General features: G+C 29.9%; 3 protein-coding genes across 3 annotated transcripts; 2 read left to right on the plus strand and 1 right to left on the minus strand.

The window, feature by feature from the left end:
- Positions 1-443: 443 nt before the first annotated feature.
- LOC132952120 (interferon-related developmental regulator 2) lies at positions 444-5512 on the minus strand. The gene is made up of 8 exons (XM_061024282.1): positions 5062-5512; positions 2724-2837; positions 2484-2652; positions 2192-2393; positions 1891-2096; positions 1567-1810; positions 1286-1504; positions 444-1209 (listed from the first exon to the last, which is right to left on the minus strand). The coding sequence occupies exons 1-8, from the start codon at positions 5108-5110 to the stop codon at positions 1126-1128; spliced, it is 1287 nt and encodes a 428-aa protein (XP_060880265.1). The 5' UTR covers positions 5111-5512; the 3' UTR covers positions 444-1125.
- Positions 5513-5628: 116 nt separating this feature from the next.
- LOC132952122 (NADH dehydrogenase [ubiquinone] 1 alpha subcomplex subunit 10, mitochondrial) lies at positions 5629-9747 on the plus strand. Its single transcript, XM_061024284.1, is given in 6 exon segments — positions 5629-6181; positions 6183-6195; positions 6327-6888; positions 6987-7151; positions 7932-8046; positions 9440-9747. Coding segments are annotated over 6 exon segments (1173 nt in total). The 5' UTR covers positions 5629-5968; the 3' UTR covers positions 9545-9747.
- Positions 9748-10780: 1033 nt separating this feature from the next.
- LOC132952123 (uncharacterized) lies at positions 10781-15169 on the plus strand. The gene is made up of 5 exons (XM_061024285.1): positions 10781-11489; positions 13058-13167; positions 13226-13316; positions 13382-13606; positions 13785-15169. The coding sequence occupies exons 1-5, from the start codon at positions 11268-11270 to the stop codon at positions 13833-13835; spliced, it is 699 nt and encodes a 232-aa protein (XP_060880268.1). The 5' UTR covers positions 10781-11267; the 3' UTR covers positions 13836-15169.
- Positions 15170-16420: the final 1251 nt, after the last annotated feature.

Below are 16420 nucleotides of genomic sequence, written 5' to 3' on the forward strand. Positions count from 1 at the left end.
TTAGGTACAACACAATAAGTAGTTTATTGAAATACTCTTCGGGTTAGGAACAATAACATAAATAGTAGGTATTATTTTATTTTCTGACAAAGTCTACGGCAGACAATCTGCATGCATATTAACAAGAATTTTTGATAAGGCCTTGTGTCAACGAACAAAGTGTTCGGAAATTCCATATTTGTGTTTTGATTTTTGAGTGGGAGATTAATGATTGGATTAAAGTTTTATATAGAATATTAATTATGATAAAATAATAATCATAATCCAAAACTAAATGTGTGTACTGCTAAACAATAACAACTTATCATAACTTCCTATGTTACATAATGTTCAACTTACATTTAATTACAATAATAAACAACAATTTATTACTTTCTAAAAATTGCATGGTGATTTGTGACCTAATTAGATCAAAGGTTAGCCATTTAAATAAAAACACATAATTGTTTATTCTTTAAAGATTTATTTAAAGAAAAAGATTTCAATCCAAAAATAGTAATAGAAGTACATGCTACTTTATACACTTAGAATTAATACTATAAATTAATATAGTTAACTTAACTAAACAATATTTATTTAGATGCCTGTAACTACTGATATTTTAATTAATTATTTTTCACAGTAACTCTGTGTTTTGATATCTATTGCAATTGATAACTGGAAATTAAAATAAGTCTTGTAAAAAATGAAAAAAAATCATTCTTGGCGCAGATGACATTTTTTTCTGATACAATTACTTATACATTTGTCAGTCTCAATATAACATAATGGCAGTAATAAGTTACAAATTGTATTTGGTAGTACAACAGGCACCGCGTTTAATATTAAAACAGCATTATTTAATAAAAAGAGATAAGTTTGCGACTTTAAATATATTAAAAAGGATTAGTAAACTCGAAAGTCCCGCTAAGTTATTTGATATAATATTCTAAATATTTGGTAATTAATTAAGACAAAATAAAAAAACCCAATTGTTTTTAAAAACATATATCTGACAATACACATAGAAAAACTGAAATGATTAACAAAAAACAGAATATTAACAACAGTATTTATCACATGCTCAAGTGGTTTTGCATTATAATATATTAGGTATAATAATTTACTAAAATTTTATATGATTCTTTAATCAATAAAAGCTATTCTTTTGTCTCGTACTTTTCCTCTAGTTTTTGTGCGCACCTTGAAGTTAGCAGCATTAATTTGTTGCTGTAAAAATGAGAAAATATATAATAAATATTATAAAATGTCAATTTTTTTGTTGGTTTGTGATTTTTCAACTCACTCTTTCGAGTTTTGATTGTTTGTTACTCAAAAGTGTCGTCTGACATAATTTAGGACCAAGACTCAATATGTCACGAACTAGATCATTCTCTGTCATATGCATGTTCATTCCAGATCCTAATGCTTGACACAACACATCATATTGCTTTTTTATGATCCATGAGTCCATTGTTAATATTTCTTGACCAAAACGTATTTGAATATTTGGAGGTTCATCCAACTGTAAAAAACAAAAAATTCAAATTTTAAAATATATTATGTTATTTCTACTGACTAACTCACTTCTACATAATGAAGAATTTGCCTGAAGTTTGATCTTTGTGTTTTCCTATCTTTTTTAGCTCTATACTTTTGTGAATCTGTTGCTAGTTCACGTAATTTATTAATAAATTCTTCATCTGGCTCATATTCATCCATGTCTTCACAATCGCGTGCCATTTCTAACAAAACTGTTATTAATTCACCAGTAGCCATTCTCACTTCTAGATGTGTTGAGTCTAAGAGAGTACTCAATTCTGCTAAAGTACTACAATTGAAGGAAATATTTAAATTAGTGTCAGTTTTAATTATTTTTAATTAACAGCAGTAAAGCACCAAATAACTTACGGAATAATAGCAGAAGAATTTCTAATTGATACAGTGGACAGCAGGAGAGACCAAGAAGATAATGCTGCCGAATATAGAGCTGCTATCGACGGAGAAATAGTTGTTGAATGTAATAAACGTCTCCATAAGTTGCGCATTAATTGCATAGCTGCATCAATTTCTTCATTGCAACTAATAAAAGTTAGTAATGTTATGGCCAAACAGCACTGAAACATTAAATATTTCAAATTAAAATCAACTTAATAACAAATAAAATTAGTAATACAATAAAATTTAGACATGGGAAAATATAAACAATTACTTTTTCTCGGGCTAATAAAGGAACAGATTCATCATTAACAACAAACATTAGTATAGGTAATAGTTCTTGACAAGAATGTTCTGCCATGTCCAATGCACCTAATTGTATACACAATAAACTAGCTAAATTGGCTGCTGCAGCTTTCTCATTATCGCCCCCTTTTTTAAGAGCGCGCTCAATGGAATCAGTTATTGTCATACGCCTGTAGGTAGAAATAAGTATATTTTAAAATTTATTTATTTATTTTTCAACAATTAATAACCAATAATTTAATTTTTAACATGACACATACCTATTTAAAATATAATCGGGTATATATTTTTTGCAAAATATGTTACAAACAGCTTCAAAACTTAATGTACGTCCTTGCGCAGACTTCTGTGATAAACCATCAATTGCGTCACTTAGTTTCTCTTCAAATGCATCATTCTGAGATTCATCAGTTTCATCAATAGCAACACCTATACATTATTGAAATGAAAAAATAAGTAAGGAACTATGTTAGTCATGTAATAATTCATAGAATACTTACAGGAACGTTCTTCATTCGATGTGCTACAAGATAAATTACTGATTACACTCGCATTATCATTATATGATTCATCGTCTGACATGTCTAAATCACGTCCTTTTCCAGCTAGTGTATCTAAAATATATAATTTATTAAAATTAATTAAGGTTTCTATTAAAAATGTAGGTATTGTTTGTTTAATAACTTTAAGTAGTCAAGTAAGTGAATAGGTTTTTAATTTAATTTGTAAACATATTCTTATAAGTAGAATTATGCTAGTTTAATCAAGCCACATTTAACTAATTAGATATAGTTGAGGATAAAGTTTATAATTTATTTGTTCCTAACAGTAAAAAGGTTAAAAAAATATGACTTGTTATAAAAGGTATGGAAATACAAATTATTAGCAATTATAGTAAATTGATTTTAATGTATTTGTGATTTAATATTAGTAGCTATACCTAATATGACAAAAAATAAAATCTTTTATTTAATGCATGGAAATACGTGATTAGATACATTTTAAAACATGATAATAAGTCCTTATATATGTTAATCTATATTAAAAAATATCTGTGTACTAGAATTGCATTACATATTATTATATAATTGTAATTACATCATTGATCTAATTTTTAGACTCAATGTGACTTTCACTAGTGAAAAATATCCAACCATACATAATCTTGAACAACTTTTGTTCCTAGATACCTAATGTATAGTACCTCATAATGTTTTCATAATTTAATTACAACTTGTCTCAATACCTACATATTTTCATTATGTTTTCTGGATAGAATCGGAATATTTTCTATATTTTTAATATTATATACCTAGTTTTAAAAATAATGCAACATTAAATACCTAAGTACATAAATGATTTTGAATAATTTTAACTATTCAAGTATCTGACAGCATTGAATATTCTAAATTATAGGGTGTTATAATAAAAATATTTTGTATAGTAAATTAGTACCTAAATAAAAATTACTTAATAGTTTAGTTTAAACAAGAACAGAAAAAAAGGAAATTGTTGTTATTAACTAAATATAACTAAAATTGTCAATATCCACATTATAATTAAATAGGTTCTAATTAATGTATTATTAGGTAGGTACCTAAGTAGAACACATTCATAATCTAGATATACTTCAATTAATCAAAGGCTAATAAAAAAATTATCTGTAGATAGGTACTAATTATAAAAACAATAGCCAGTAAATAAATAATAATAATATGACCTTAGGTATGTATTATTACATAAAATCTAAACAGATCAATTAGGTTGTTATTATGCTTTAAAAATATAATATTTACCTACTAAAATTGTGTACCTATCTAACTATTAGGTATTAAGTAGCTGAATAGTGCTGAAAAAATACCAACCAATTAAAATTATTTTACTATCGAAATTGAAAAATGAGTGGTATTATAATTTATAATAACTATAATGTGGTAGGTTTATAAATTTAGTGGCCAAATCACAGGAATTCTTCAAATAATCAAATCAGAATCAATGAAATAATATATGATTCCCATATTAATGTGTGGAAAAAAAACTGTCTAATATTAATAGTTGATTGCATTTAATGATGAATAGTGGTTCCGATTATCAACTTTACAAACATTTGAACCTTGTTCTGAGGTTATACAAAGCACTAGTTTTAAACGTGCGTTAAGTTTCTACTAAATTGGATATGCAATATCGTTCGTTTTCCAGATTTGCGGTCAAGAAAATTGACCGTATTGACCCTTAAGCTCGGCAGTGAGTGACCCAGTGATTTTTCCCGAGTATCGGCTACACCGTACGAGTAATAAATAAACGACGTTTCACCATGAACTTTTCAATAGGACAATAATTTATAGTCCGACCGCGCGACACGAGTGTTTTTAGTGCACACGAGGAAGGAAAGAGTAAGAAAAAAAAATCGCCGATCCGACACTGGAACGGACGGTCATTAAAATATTCGAAACGGCGGACCTTGATTTTCGTCGACGTTCAGGGTCGTCCGAGTAAATGCAGAAAAAAATTCATTAAAAAAATCGCGACGATCGACGACAAGGCGGGGGGCCGACGGGAAGACGAAAATATCGGCGGCGGCGTCGTATTTTCCGAGGCCATGCGGGAAAAAACGCGGCGTGGCGCCACAACAACGGCGTGCGGTGGGCACATGGCGACCTACCCCTCCACCGCCGCCACTGCACGATAATGCGAAAATACGCAATAAGCGTGTCGTTGCCACACCGCGCGCAATCGGTGACGTCGACGCGAAAGCACAACGACTGCGGTAAACGACGACGAAAACGTTCGGTCTCCGCGGGGAAAAACCTCGATCGTATTTTCCTCGACGTTTCTTACCCGTAGTAGACTTGTGGTGTTGGTTGGGCCTGCGCTTTCCACGGGGCATGGTGGTCGTATCCGCGTGTACACGGCCGCAGTTGAACAACGAAACTTTTTAAGCGAAAGTCGGCGGCGGCGGCGTAGTCGTCCTGCGGTGGAGCGATCTTCGTCGTGCGGCGGTTGACGTTTTGCTTTGACGGCGGTGCGTTCGGCGGGAGTCGCGTTCGTGAATAGTCGTTGGCGGCTGTGAGAAACCATGCACATCATGCCAGCTGTCGGGTCGGGCAGCGAACGCTATACTGGATCGCGCGGTGCGGTGCGCTTGGCTTTATAATAATAAAACGTCGGGAGTCGCACGCGCCACCGACCATGGATCGGGTATTCGGGTCGGGTCGGGTGTCGCGTACGGAAAAAAACCGCGGCGGCGGACCGTGGACACGCAGAGCGCCGACAGGTGGCGGTAGTGTCACGGTGGTGAAGGACATGTGTCTGGCCGTTGAGTGAACTTCAGCCGTGGTAATTCTTGGGGGGGCCACGGCCCACGACGGCCCCGTTGCTACTTGCCGCTTTGATTTTTGAATCTTAAAGTTTATTGGGCTATGGAATAATTTTCACCGTACGCGTTACCAACCCGACGGCGCGTCGTAGTAGGTGGGCCCGCACTGTATCCGTGCGCCACCCTAATTATAATATGACGACCTTCTCGTTCTGAGTGATACTGTGACGAGTGATAACGGCTAATCATATGTCCGCTGATACGATTATACGAATTACGAAAGTCGTCGGTCAGTGGAGACGAATCCAATAATTTCATATACGTTTTACATATTATTATTATTTCGTTGTCCGCCGCAGAGTTTTGTTCTTCGGCACAAACCGACACAGTGGATTAAGATTAGTTCAGCCCACAGGGCAATTGAGAAAAATGGCTTTGACCAACGTCCAGAAGATTCTGTTCCGCGCGCCGCAGTCCGCTCGGCACATCACAGGCAGGGCTTTGCAAGCGTCCCTGGGACCGAAACCTCAGAAACCCGCACCGTTCCCGTACAAAGAGAAGGACTACACTTTGCTAAGGAGTATGTTCGACAAGACGACGTCGCGTTTTGACGAGAACAGCAAGCTGATCGTTCTCGAGGGAACCTGTCGGAATCGGTGAGTGATCGCATACTCGCTTCATCTCGTTTACTCTTATGTAACACCACAACACTAGACCGTTAATGCTGATGGTTATTTTGTATGTCATGTAGTCACTAATCACTTTTCTACTTAAATTGTTTTTTTAGGTAAAACAGCTGTTGGACATCAGCTTGCTGATTTATTAGGTATGCATTTTATGCCGGACATCACAATGGACGCATATTACATAAACGACTATGGTTACGATATGCGAAAACTAGACCCTCAACTGCCTGTCAATTGTCGTAGTTTCGACGAGCGTAATTTTCTCGAAAACCCGGAACACTTTAATGCCGCTTCGTTTCAAATAATCAAATACAAGCTGCGCTATGCTCATTACATTGATGCCATTGCACACTTGTTAAACACTGGAGAAGGTGTAATTATTGAACGCAGTCCGTACAGTGACTTTGCCTTTGTAGAAGCAATGTATAAATGCAAGTATATGAGTAAAGCAGCACGTGAAATGTATTATATACTGTACAAGCACGCTATGCCTGATTTGCTGCATCCTCATTTGGTTGTCTACTTGGATGCACCAGTACCAAGATTGTTAGAACTTGTAAAAGAAAGAAAAGTACCTCATGAAGTAAATTCTAAGGCAATGAATACTAAGTATTTAGAAACTATGGACAGCGAATTGAAATATAAATTTTTAAGGGAAATCAGGTATATTATTAACTACTGATAATAATAATAATAATAATATGTAATAAACCGAGTACATTTTTAACCAAATCAATAAAATATACAATTTTTATTTTTAGCAACCGATCTGATGTATTAGTTTATGATTGGTCAGAAGGTGGTGATGCAGAAGTAATCGTGGAAGATTTAGAACGTTTAGATATTGACAATTATGATGAGAATGATCCTAAGATACAAGATTGGAGTTATTCAAGAGAACAATACTGGGCTGATGTACGGATGAAGTACGTTGTTGTATTTATCTAATAGATATTAATTTAAAGATTATATAAGTACTGATAAGACAATAAATCATAAATTGTAAACAATATAACAAGGAGAAAAAAAACTTAAATAACTTTCTGAGATCCTTGAAACAGAGTAATTTATAAAGAAAATTCTGTAGGTACTTTAAACAATTTTTTATGATGATCAGTGAAAATCTATTATAATGAAATGGAAAGAGAAATTGGTTTTAATTAATTATTTGTTACAAATAATTTTCTATATTTAATTGGTTTATTCTATGCTTGCATAAAAATTAAAAATAAAAGAAATATAATTTGTAAAAGTTAAATAAAAAATATGATTCACAATACTTTGATAGTTGTAGTAATCAAAATGTAATGTTCATAATTTAGTCTTCAAAGGTTAAATTTTGTAAAGAAAAACATTTAGTCATATAGAAGCTATAAAAGAGCTAGTTTGCCTTAAGTGTTTAAAGCAATTTACTAATGAAAAGATTAATATGATAATTCCTTGTTATCCACAAAGGTTAAGTTTCAACAAAGTCAAAGTTGTGAGGATAACGACACCACTATAACTGTTATACTGGCATACTGTAATTGTATAATAGCGATAAAATATTATAAAAAAGGGGTATTTCTTACTCGATACGGCAGATAACGAGGGATTACTGTTTATTTTAAAATTATTAGTTTAGGTGGATAGAAATATTAATTTATTTCTATCCAGCTTTGTTGTGTGTGATTGTACTAAAGTTAATTATTTATTTATGTTTATAGATATACCAATGATAAAGAAGAATTAATTTCTAATTTTAACGTCCCTCTGGTTGATGCTCCAGAACTTCTAATACCCGGCGAAGAATGTGAAATTTTTACCCATGCTTGGTTCAAAGTAAGAATAATATAATGAATTTTAATTTAACTTAATATTTGAGACTTGTGCTATAATATGTGCTGTTGAAATATTTAGTATGTTATTAACAACAAGTCATATTGGTTAATAAGCTCAATTAACTTTTAACTTTTTGTTATTTGTGCATATTAAGAGGACACTACTCAAATATTTGTTGTTTCCATCTTATAAGTGCGTAATATAGCAAATTTATAATCAGATCACGTTTAGCTCTATTATTTAAAAAAATTAGAGTAAATCCGACCTATTATGAAACTTGATGATAAGAAAATAATCTGTTTTTGTATGTGTGTTTTTTAGAATAGTTAAATTTTTTAGCAGTTTGCGTATATAATATAGCGTAAATTAAAAATGCTCATAACTCACTTTAAAATTGAATTATCATATAAAAACCTACATACCAAAGTACAAACACAGATAGTATTCTTAGCATCAAGCTTAAAACTTGGTCGAATCACTAATTTTTAAACTAACGGAGCTAAACCTGATCTGCTGATTTGCTATGTTACACACTTGTAAGACGGTGACAACAAATGGCCGTGTAGCGTCCTTAAAGGTCCCTGCTAAATGTCCTATACTTATTTTTATTGTTTTGTACAACCTGTTGGTTAATGCGAACACATTAGGTCGTACCTCTGATGTCTACTGTATATACAGAATATATATTATACCCAGGTCCCAGGGACGGATTAGCAGAGTTTTCTAGCCCGGGAGAATCGATTAGACCAGAACCCTCTAGTCCTTTAATATAATATTTTAATACATTAAACAAATATAATAAGTGCCTATTTCAACTATTTTATTTGTGTATAAATATTAAAATATTCTTTGGAGTATTTTAATATTTTAAATTGACAGAATATAAAATTAATCAAGTCTTAACTTTTAAATAATTTACTTACGTTTTTTACTTCTGGACATTGCTTTTATTGTAGAAAAGTTTTTGATACATATGAATTTAGAAAAGTATAAGTAATTGTAAAAAATGTATAAATTAGGTTTTTATCAATAAAATATCACCATGTGTACAAATACTAAACAACTGTTATATTATATTAATTTACATAATTTTTAATATAAAACAAGAAAACTTTTATTTTCAAAAAATTTATTTTCCAGTTCTATCTTAAAATTAAAAACATTTTTTTTTGTCTTAGTTGTATTTTTTTTATAAATATTTATAATTATAATTTCAATAATAGTACCTATAGCATTAATTACCACTGATCATTGTTTTATTTAAAAATTAATTATTAGCAATTGGGTCTCTTATCAAATATACTTTAATCTATTGATACCATTTTAATGAATACAATTTTTTGGGTTCCATACATTTATAACTTATATGACTGACTTAATATACTATTTACAGGCCGAAGGAAATACACATGCAGATGGTTATGATCCGAAATACCACAGCTTTACAGAAATATTATTCAAAAACAAGTCTAAGAAGGGGTGGAGTCCTATATCGTAATGGGACAAAACATTTATGATATTGTATAATTTAATTCGTAAATATTAGGTTAGCCAAGACAAAAATACTCGTTCTCCTGTTCTGTTTTCAAATATATTATGCGTTATCTCGTCGAACATTTCAGTACATTATACAATATTAATAGTGTGAATGTGTGATTATTAATTATTATTATATCTATTACCTATAAGGATAACATTGAATTGTGTCCATGCTACTTTTATGTGTTTGAATTGAGTCCAGTTTATTATCTTAATATCTTTGAACTGATTCCATTTAGATAAGATATCATAAATATATATAAGTTTAAATAATTTTTAATTGTATTGACTGTGGTGTTGCACAGTTTTCCTACAACATTTTGAGTGATTTTTTAGCACATACTTATCGAACCACTAACAGTTTTGAAAGTTTTCAGTTTTCACACAAATTTAAATACAATTTTTCACTCATGACATACAAATATTTTTATTCTTGTTGACACTCTTCTTGGAATACAGTCAAGTAGATACATTAAACTATGTAGCAAAGCAACAAAACTTTGGAAATGGAACAATTTACAGAGCAGATAAACAAATATTCAAAAAAACAAATTTGCAATTTGATTTTTTTAAATTTTTACCAGCAACTATTTGTTTGTTAACAATTTAACATTATCATATTACACATAATTATTATTTCTATTATTTTTTAAATTAATTACATTTTTTGTTCTTATTATTATTACAATTATAAAAAAAAAAACAGTAAACTACCACATAAATTGTTTAGGAGACTACCTACTCAGCCAACCTCCACATGGTATCTCCTGAATAATGAAGGGACTAGGGAGTTAACTCGAACAACCTGACAAATATTGGTCAAACTCAATCTTGATAAGCCTAAAATATTGGTAGGACTCAATTCAATATCCACCGCTCTATACAATGTAAATCTGAAACAATGACAATATTTTTGTACGCTTGAACTCGTGATTTGTAATTCTAATAAGAAATTTGTTTTATAATATTATGGCCATTAGATATATTATACAACAATCAACAAGTTTAAAATTAGGTTGTATACAAGATGATTTATAAATCCACCTCGGTTCTATAATATATCTATTAGGCACGGTATGGCTCTATTCTGTCAGTGGTATGGCTATTAAAACATTTGAATATTTTGAAAGAGTGATAACGCCGGAGAAGAGATTTGAGATAAGGTATGCAAGAAAATGTCCGTGTATATAATCACAACAAATCAGCCGCTACAACATGCTGCTACGTCTTGGTCATAGCACAGAATTATTCTGTGGTCATAATACCATTGATTATAAATACCACAGATGAATTTCATCTATTCAGTCGTGGTATAAATTACATGGTATTATATTGTTTCATATATTCTGTGGTATTACTCTATGGTCTTGGTAAGTTATATTATCACAATCCATAAACCTTGGGCACGTTATGCGATACTGATTCGTCGGACGTTGGTCGTCTTACCGATTATTTGCGTTTTGAAAACATTCCGTTTTCCCATGTTGACAAATTGTTACGTAGTTACGTAACGGGAAACATGCTAATCGCATTGCGATATAATATTATAATTATTATCTTGTTCTTGTATCATAATATCATTGGTAAATTGGCTACTACTGTAAGTGGTCGTATTTTGTCGGCACGAGATCGGTACACGCGTTTTGTTGTGTCTTTCGTTTCGGTTTCCGTTTGAATAGAAAATGAATTCAGAACGGTTTGTGACCCGTGTCTTGTTTTTCGTCGTTTGCGCCACGGCGGTGGTCTGTCTGAAGAAAGATCAGTACTTTTGCGAGTTGTCTTCGTCGTGTACGTGCATGACAGCCAACGACAACAACAATATCGACTTGGATGGAGTGAATTTGACGCTGACGATCGCGGATAACCAGACGTTGAATTATCAACCTTGCGTCAGTGAAATCGTTGTAAGTATTCGGTTGCACGACAAACACTTTTATGATTTATCTATAAATGTGGACGGTATTAATTTTAAACCCAAATAGTAATGTCATTTATACAACATGGTTTGATCACTATTTAAGATCTTGAACATTTTGTCGAGGAGATGAGCGAATATTTTTTTGATATTGTTACCCTCATAAGTCACTATATTCTCACTGGGTATGGATACGCATTTTCTCTCTGCTCGACAGTGAAAAATATTAGATGCACAATTTGTGAACAGTTTGGAAGCGATAGTTTAGTATTTATTACGTTATCTATTATGTTCTTACTCTCGGTATTAAATAATTTCAGAGCAACACAATTTTCAGAGAATTAGAACCGCAAGTTTTCCATACTGTACCCCAAGCTCATTATAGAATAACCACCATCCCCTCCCATTTATTTGAGAAATGTGATACAATTTTTATATTGATAAAATGTATTATTTATGGCTTGATTTCGTTTTTGAGTGTTATTTATGGTTATGAAACATTATAAAGTTTACAAAAAAATAAAATCTTAAAAATATTGCTCCAGTTCATTGGCGGCTTGAACTTATTTTCCTTGACTCACATTTAATATTTTTACACTACCCACCCTAAAAATGTTTTCTTTGCTCTCCAAATAGTGAACTAAAATATATTAAAATAGCTTTCCTACCCCAGAATATTCACCCATTAATACATTTTGAATCACACACCTCCTTTGAGCCGACACTTCTATGGTTCCTATCTTTTTGTGCCATAAATTAGCATAAAAGGGACCAAAGAAAACCATTTAAAATTAAAATACTATATAAATGTTGTGCCTACTATACTCTGTTCAAAATGAGATCGTACCTCGGTGGCGACCAGTTTTATTCAGACAGCGGTCAGACGATGTCCCCACTATGGCGCTGCCACAGAAAAAAGCCACGCCCGTGCGCACAACTTGGCTGCTGTGGGTACGATCTCATTTTGAACGGAGTATATGCGCCACTTAATAATTTATTACTAGACATTCCTACATTTATGAATTTATAAACGAAATGTAAATACTTTAGCCTTGTTAGCTTAGTCCTAAATGTGGCCATGATAGATATTATATTATTAAAAAATATAATCTGAAAGCTGTGGCTATAAAATATTTCGTTAATTTGATTCAAATTTATAATGTAAGCTAGGTATGTCAAAATAGTTCCTAATTTACCAATATTTCCCATGTTGGTTATTTCTTACAGGTATTTTTTAAATAAAATATCTGCTGCATGTTTTAATTTATCAAAAATGTATTATCTACTAAAATGTTTTAAATCCTGTTGTTAATTTTAATTGCTCTGAAATAAATTTTTATGTTTAGGTATAAAGCATATATAATGGTATTTTGTCCCATATAGCAATTTTGATATTTACCTAATATTATTATACTATTAATTATTGAATTTAAGTTGACTATTAGTTATATAAAAATTAAAAACTTATATTTAAAAGATATTAAATTCTATTATTGTAATATATTTAAAATTAATGTATATCATTGTAAGCATAAAAATAAAAATAATTATCTTTAGATTGTAAATGGGACATCCAATTCTTCAATACAGGTTGCCAATTATACGCATACTTATGTTAAAATAAGCGACGTGGTAACATTTATCTACACAAATGACTACGACCTGCAGTAAGATTATTTTAATATTAACCTATTATACCTATTTATTAATTAATTCATTTTATAGTGAGGTTGATGTAATTTTGGTGTGTGATTCATTGGCAGTCAGTGGAAATGAATCTTTGGCAAATTTCAAAAATGTCACTGCTAACCAATGTGTAAGGCGAACGTTTATTATTTGCTTGTTTAATCATAAAATTAAATTGTTGGATTATATTTATAGACGGTTGAACTTAGTACCAATAAAGTATGTGGATTGAATTTAAACAATGCATATGATAACAACTCAGAATCAGAATCTTGGACTTACTTTTTTTCATTTGTCTTGGTTGTTGCATTTGTTTACTTTGTTGGCGGATCTGTAGTAAATGCCTGTTTATTTAATGAAATTGGTATTAATATGATTCCTCATCATGCATTTTGGTCATCACTTTACGATAAAATCAAGGTTTGTCATTACGCTTCAATTAATTTTTTTTTTTCCTTTATTGTTAAATACACAATCTGTACTACATGGGTACAATAAGAGTATTAGCTGAAATACAAAAATACATAAAATACATGAATCCACCCAGTGATGACACTTCATTTTTATCATTTTTATCAGTCAAAATATATTTTTCTAGGATAAACTATGTGGAACATCTACAATGGCAACAGCTTATGAAAGCATATAAAATATTTTGTTTTTATTTTAACAAAAATAAGATGCTCATGCATACTGTATTGCCAACTGCTGGGCATGATATTGCTGAATGCGAAGTATAATTTATATTTTGTATTTTATTATTCTTTATTTTCAAAGGAAACACTATATTAAAACATTTTAATGTTTTGTGTATTATTGTTTTATTTGATAAACATATTATTTTTATTTTTGTCAAAACATACCTATTTAAAATTTACTTTATTGCAAGTAATGTTCTCAATTCATTATTAATAAAAATTCTATTGTAACCAGGGTTTTCTTATAATGTATTAATGTGATCTAAAAATATTTAAATAGTCATTAATTTTATACAAAAATATGTAAAAGTCAATGTTGTAAAAATGTTTTGAAAATGACATAATGATTTAGATTAATTATTCAAAAATACTTTCTTAATAAATTTCCTGTAAAGATTATTCGATTTTCTAACATATACAGCCAAAGAATAAATACAAAGTATATTTACTTTATAACTTATAATAATTATTTATTTTATCTATTTCAAAAAATACCAGATAAATATTATTTAGTATTAGAAAATTTTGTTTTAAATATGTGTAGATATATTGGTTTAATTACCAGTTCAATATATTCAAAAAAAATTTTATTTTTAGCATCTGCCATTTGAAAAATGTAATTTGTTTATAAACAATTATTTTTATAAATCTAGCTTATTAAATTAATTATTTATTTAGTTTTCATAATACACTATAGTAAATATTTGCTAGTCCATTAGTTAATGTACGTTAGGCAATTTTTTTTTTTACCATGTTAAAATTTCTATACAAATACATATACTGGTATTTATTATTTTAGTATAGATATATAATATAAAATACGCCTTTTATTTAGTCTATTTTTTGAGTTACCAGTTTCTAAAAGTACTTATATATTGTTTGATGTTATGAATCATGATTTGTTTTGTTTTCTATGACTTATAATTAAGGTATTTCATTATTGTGTGTATAACTAATCAAAAATTGTATCATTATTATATAATTTTTTTTTTTTATTACAAATGTAACAACATCCTTTAGCTATTTACAGTATGAGTACATTAATTACTCTATTCCATATAAGAGCAATTACCGATCTGAAAATGGGTGTGATGTTTGACTGAACTGGGAAAAATTGGTTGACTCCAATGACTGTTCTAATGAGGGTAGAGTATTTTAAGTTTAATTTTTTTTAAATGTATACTCCAAAAAAATAAAATGTTAAAAAATTTATTTTTGAATGAATGTTAAAAAGTAATATGTATTTTATTAACTGAATATATATTTTTTAAATCAGACTCATTAATTATTGAGAATGTTTTTTAAACTGAAATAATAGAACTAGGATTTGCACACTGTTCTAAATTCACCTAAGGTTCTTATCCCAACTCGGAAAAGTCATAACAGAAATAATAAAAATTAATGGAAATTTGCTTGTATCACATAATATAGTGGTTAGTCACATGGATACAGAAGGAAATGGTGAAGGAACTGATAGTATATATATATTTTTTTTATAAAAGATTTATTATATACACTATATACAATTTCCTATAGGCTATGGGGGTAAATTCCTATAGTATAATATACTAAATATTAATTAATTGGAAAATTATATTTTCGAACGAATATTATAGAAACAATAGCAAAAACTTTTTTAGTGACTATAATAATTTAAATAAAAAATTACAATTTCTTATGCCTTTAAATACCTCAAAAGAGTAAAAGTGTTTTGAAAGTTGTATAGAAAATGATAATCTGAACATACGGTGAAAAAAACCTTGAATCTGTGGTTTTTTTTTTTTAGTTACCCCAAAAGAACAAAATCGATTTTGTTATATTTGATTTTTTGTAAAAATCCCAAGTTTCCTCAATTATTTTTTTGTGTCTCCGACGCTTTTGAAAACACTAATGGGAATTCAATTTATTATATTTTGAAATCATAGAATATCATAGAACTTTGTAAAATTTAAAATTATAAAAATAGGAACTTAATAATTTTAATTAATGTCCTACTTATTTAATAAGTAGGTACTCTATAATGATCAATAAAATGTTGACTATTTACATAATCCATATTTATAAAATTATCATTTATCAATGGCTTTTTAGTCATTGCCCATTGTATCAATAATTAGGAAATAAAATAAAGTATGCCTCCAATATGTTTCAATTGATTCTGAGATGTCTTTTTCATCATATAATTAGCTCCAGTAGTGATCTACAATTAATAGAAATTTAAAAAAGGGCCTCATCACCACGTCTTTTTTACAAAAAAAACTTCTGTTTCTAATTCCAACGATACGTGTCAACAATTATCACGATTTTTATTCTGAAAAAATATTCGGATTGTCCGTAATACATACAAGGGAACGATCCTGTCACATTTTTAATTTTTGTAATTTGAATTGCAATATATATTGTAAAAAATTCAGAATTGAAATATCTAAAATAAAATACCAAATTTTTCTTTGCTCAAACTTTATTTGTAAGTTTTGGTCAACATTTTATTTATATTTTAATTAATAATTAACTCATATGAGTTCATGTGAGAATC

This window comes from Metopolophium dirhodum, chromosome 9 (assembly GCF_019925205.1).
Source record: "Metopolophium dirhodum isolate CAU chromosome 9, ASM1992520v1, whole genome shotgun sequence".
In the NCBI taxonomy this organism is placed as follows: domain Eukaryota; kingdom Metazoa; phylum Arthropoda; class Insecta; order Hemiptera; family Aphididae; genus Metopolophium; species Metopolophium dirhodum.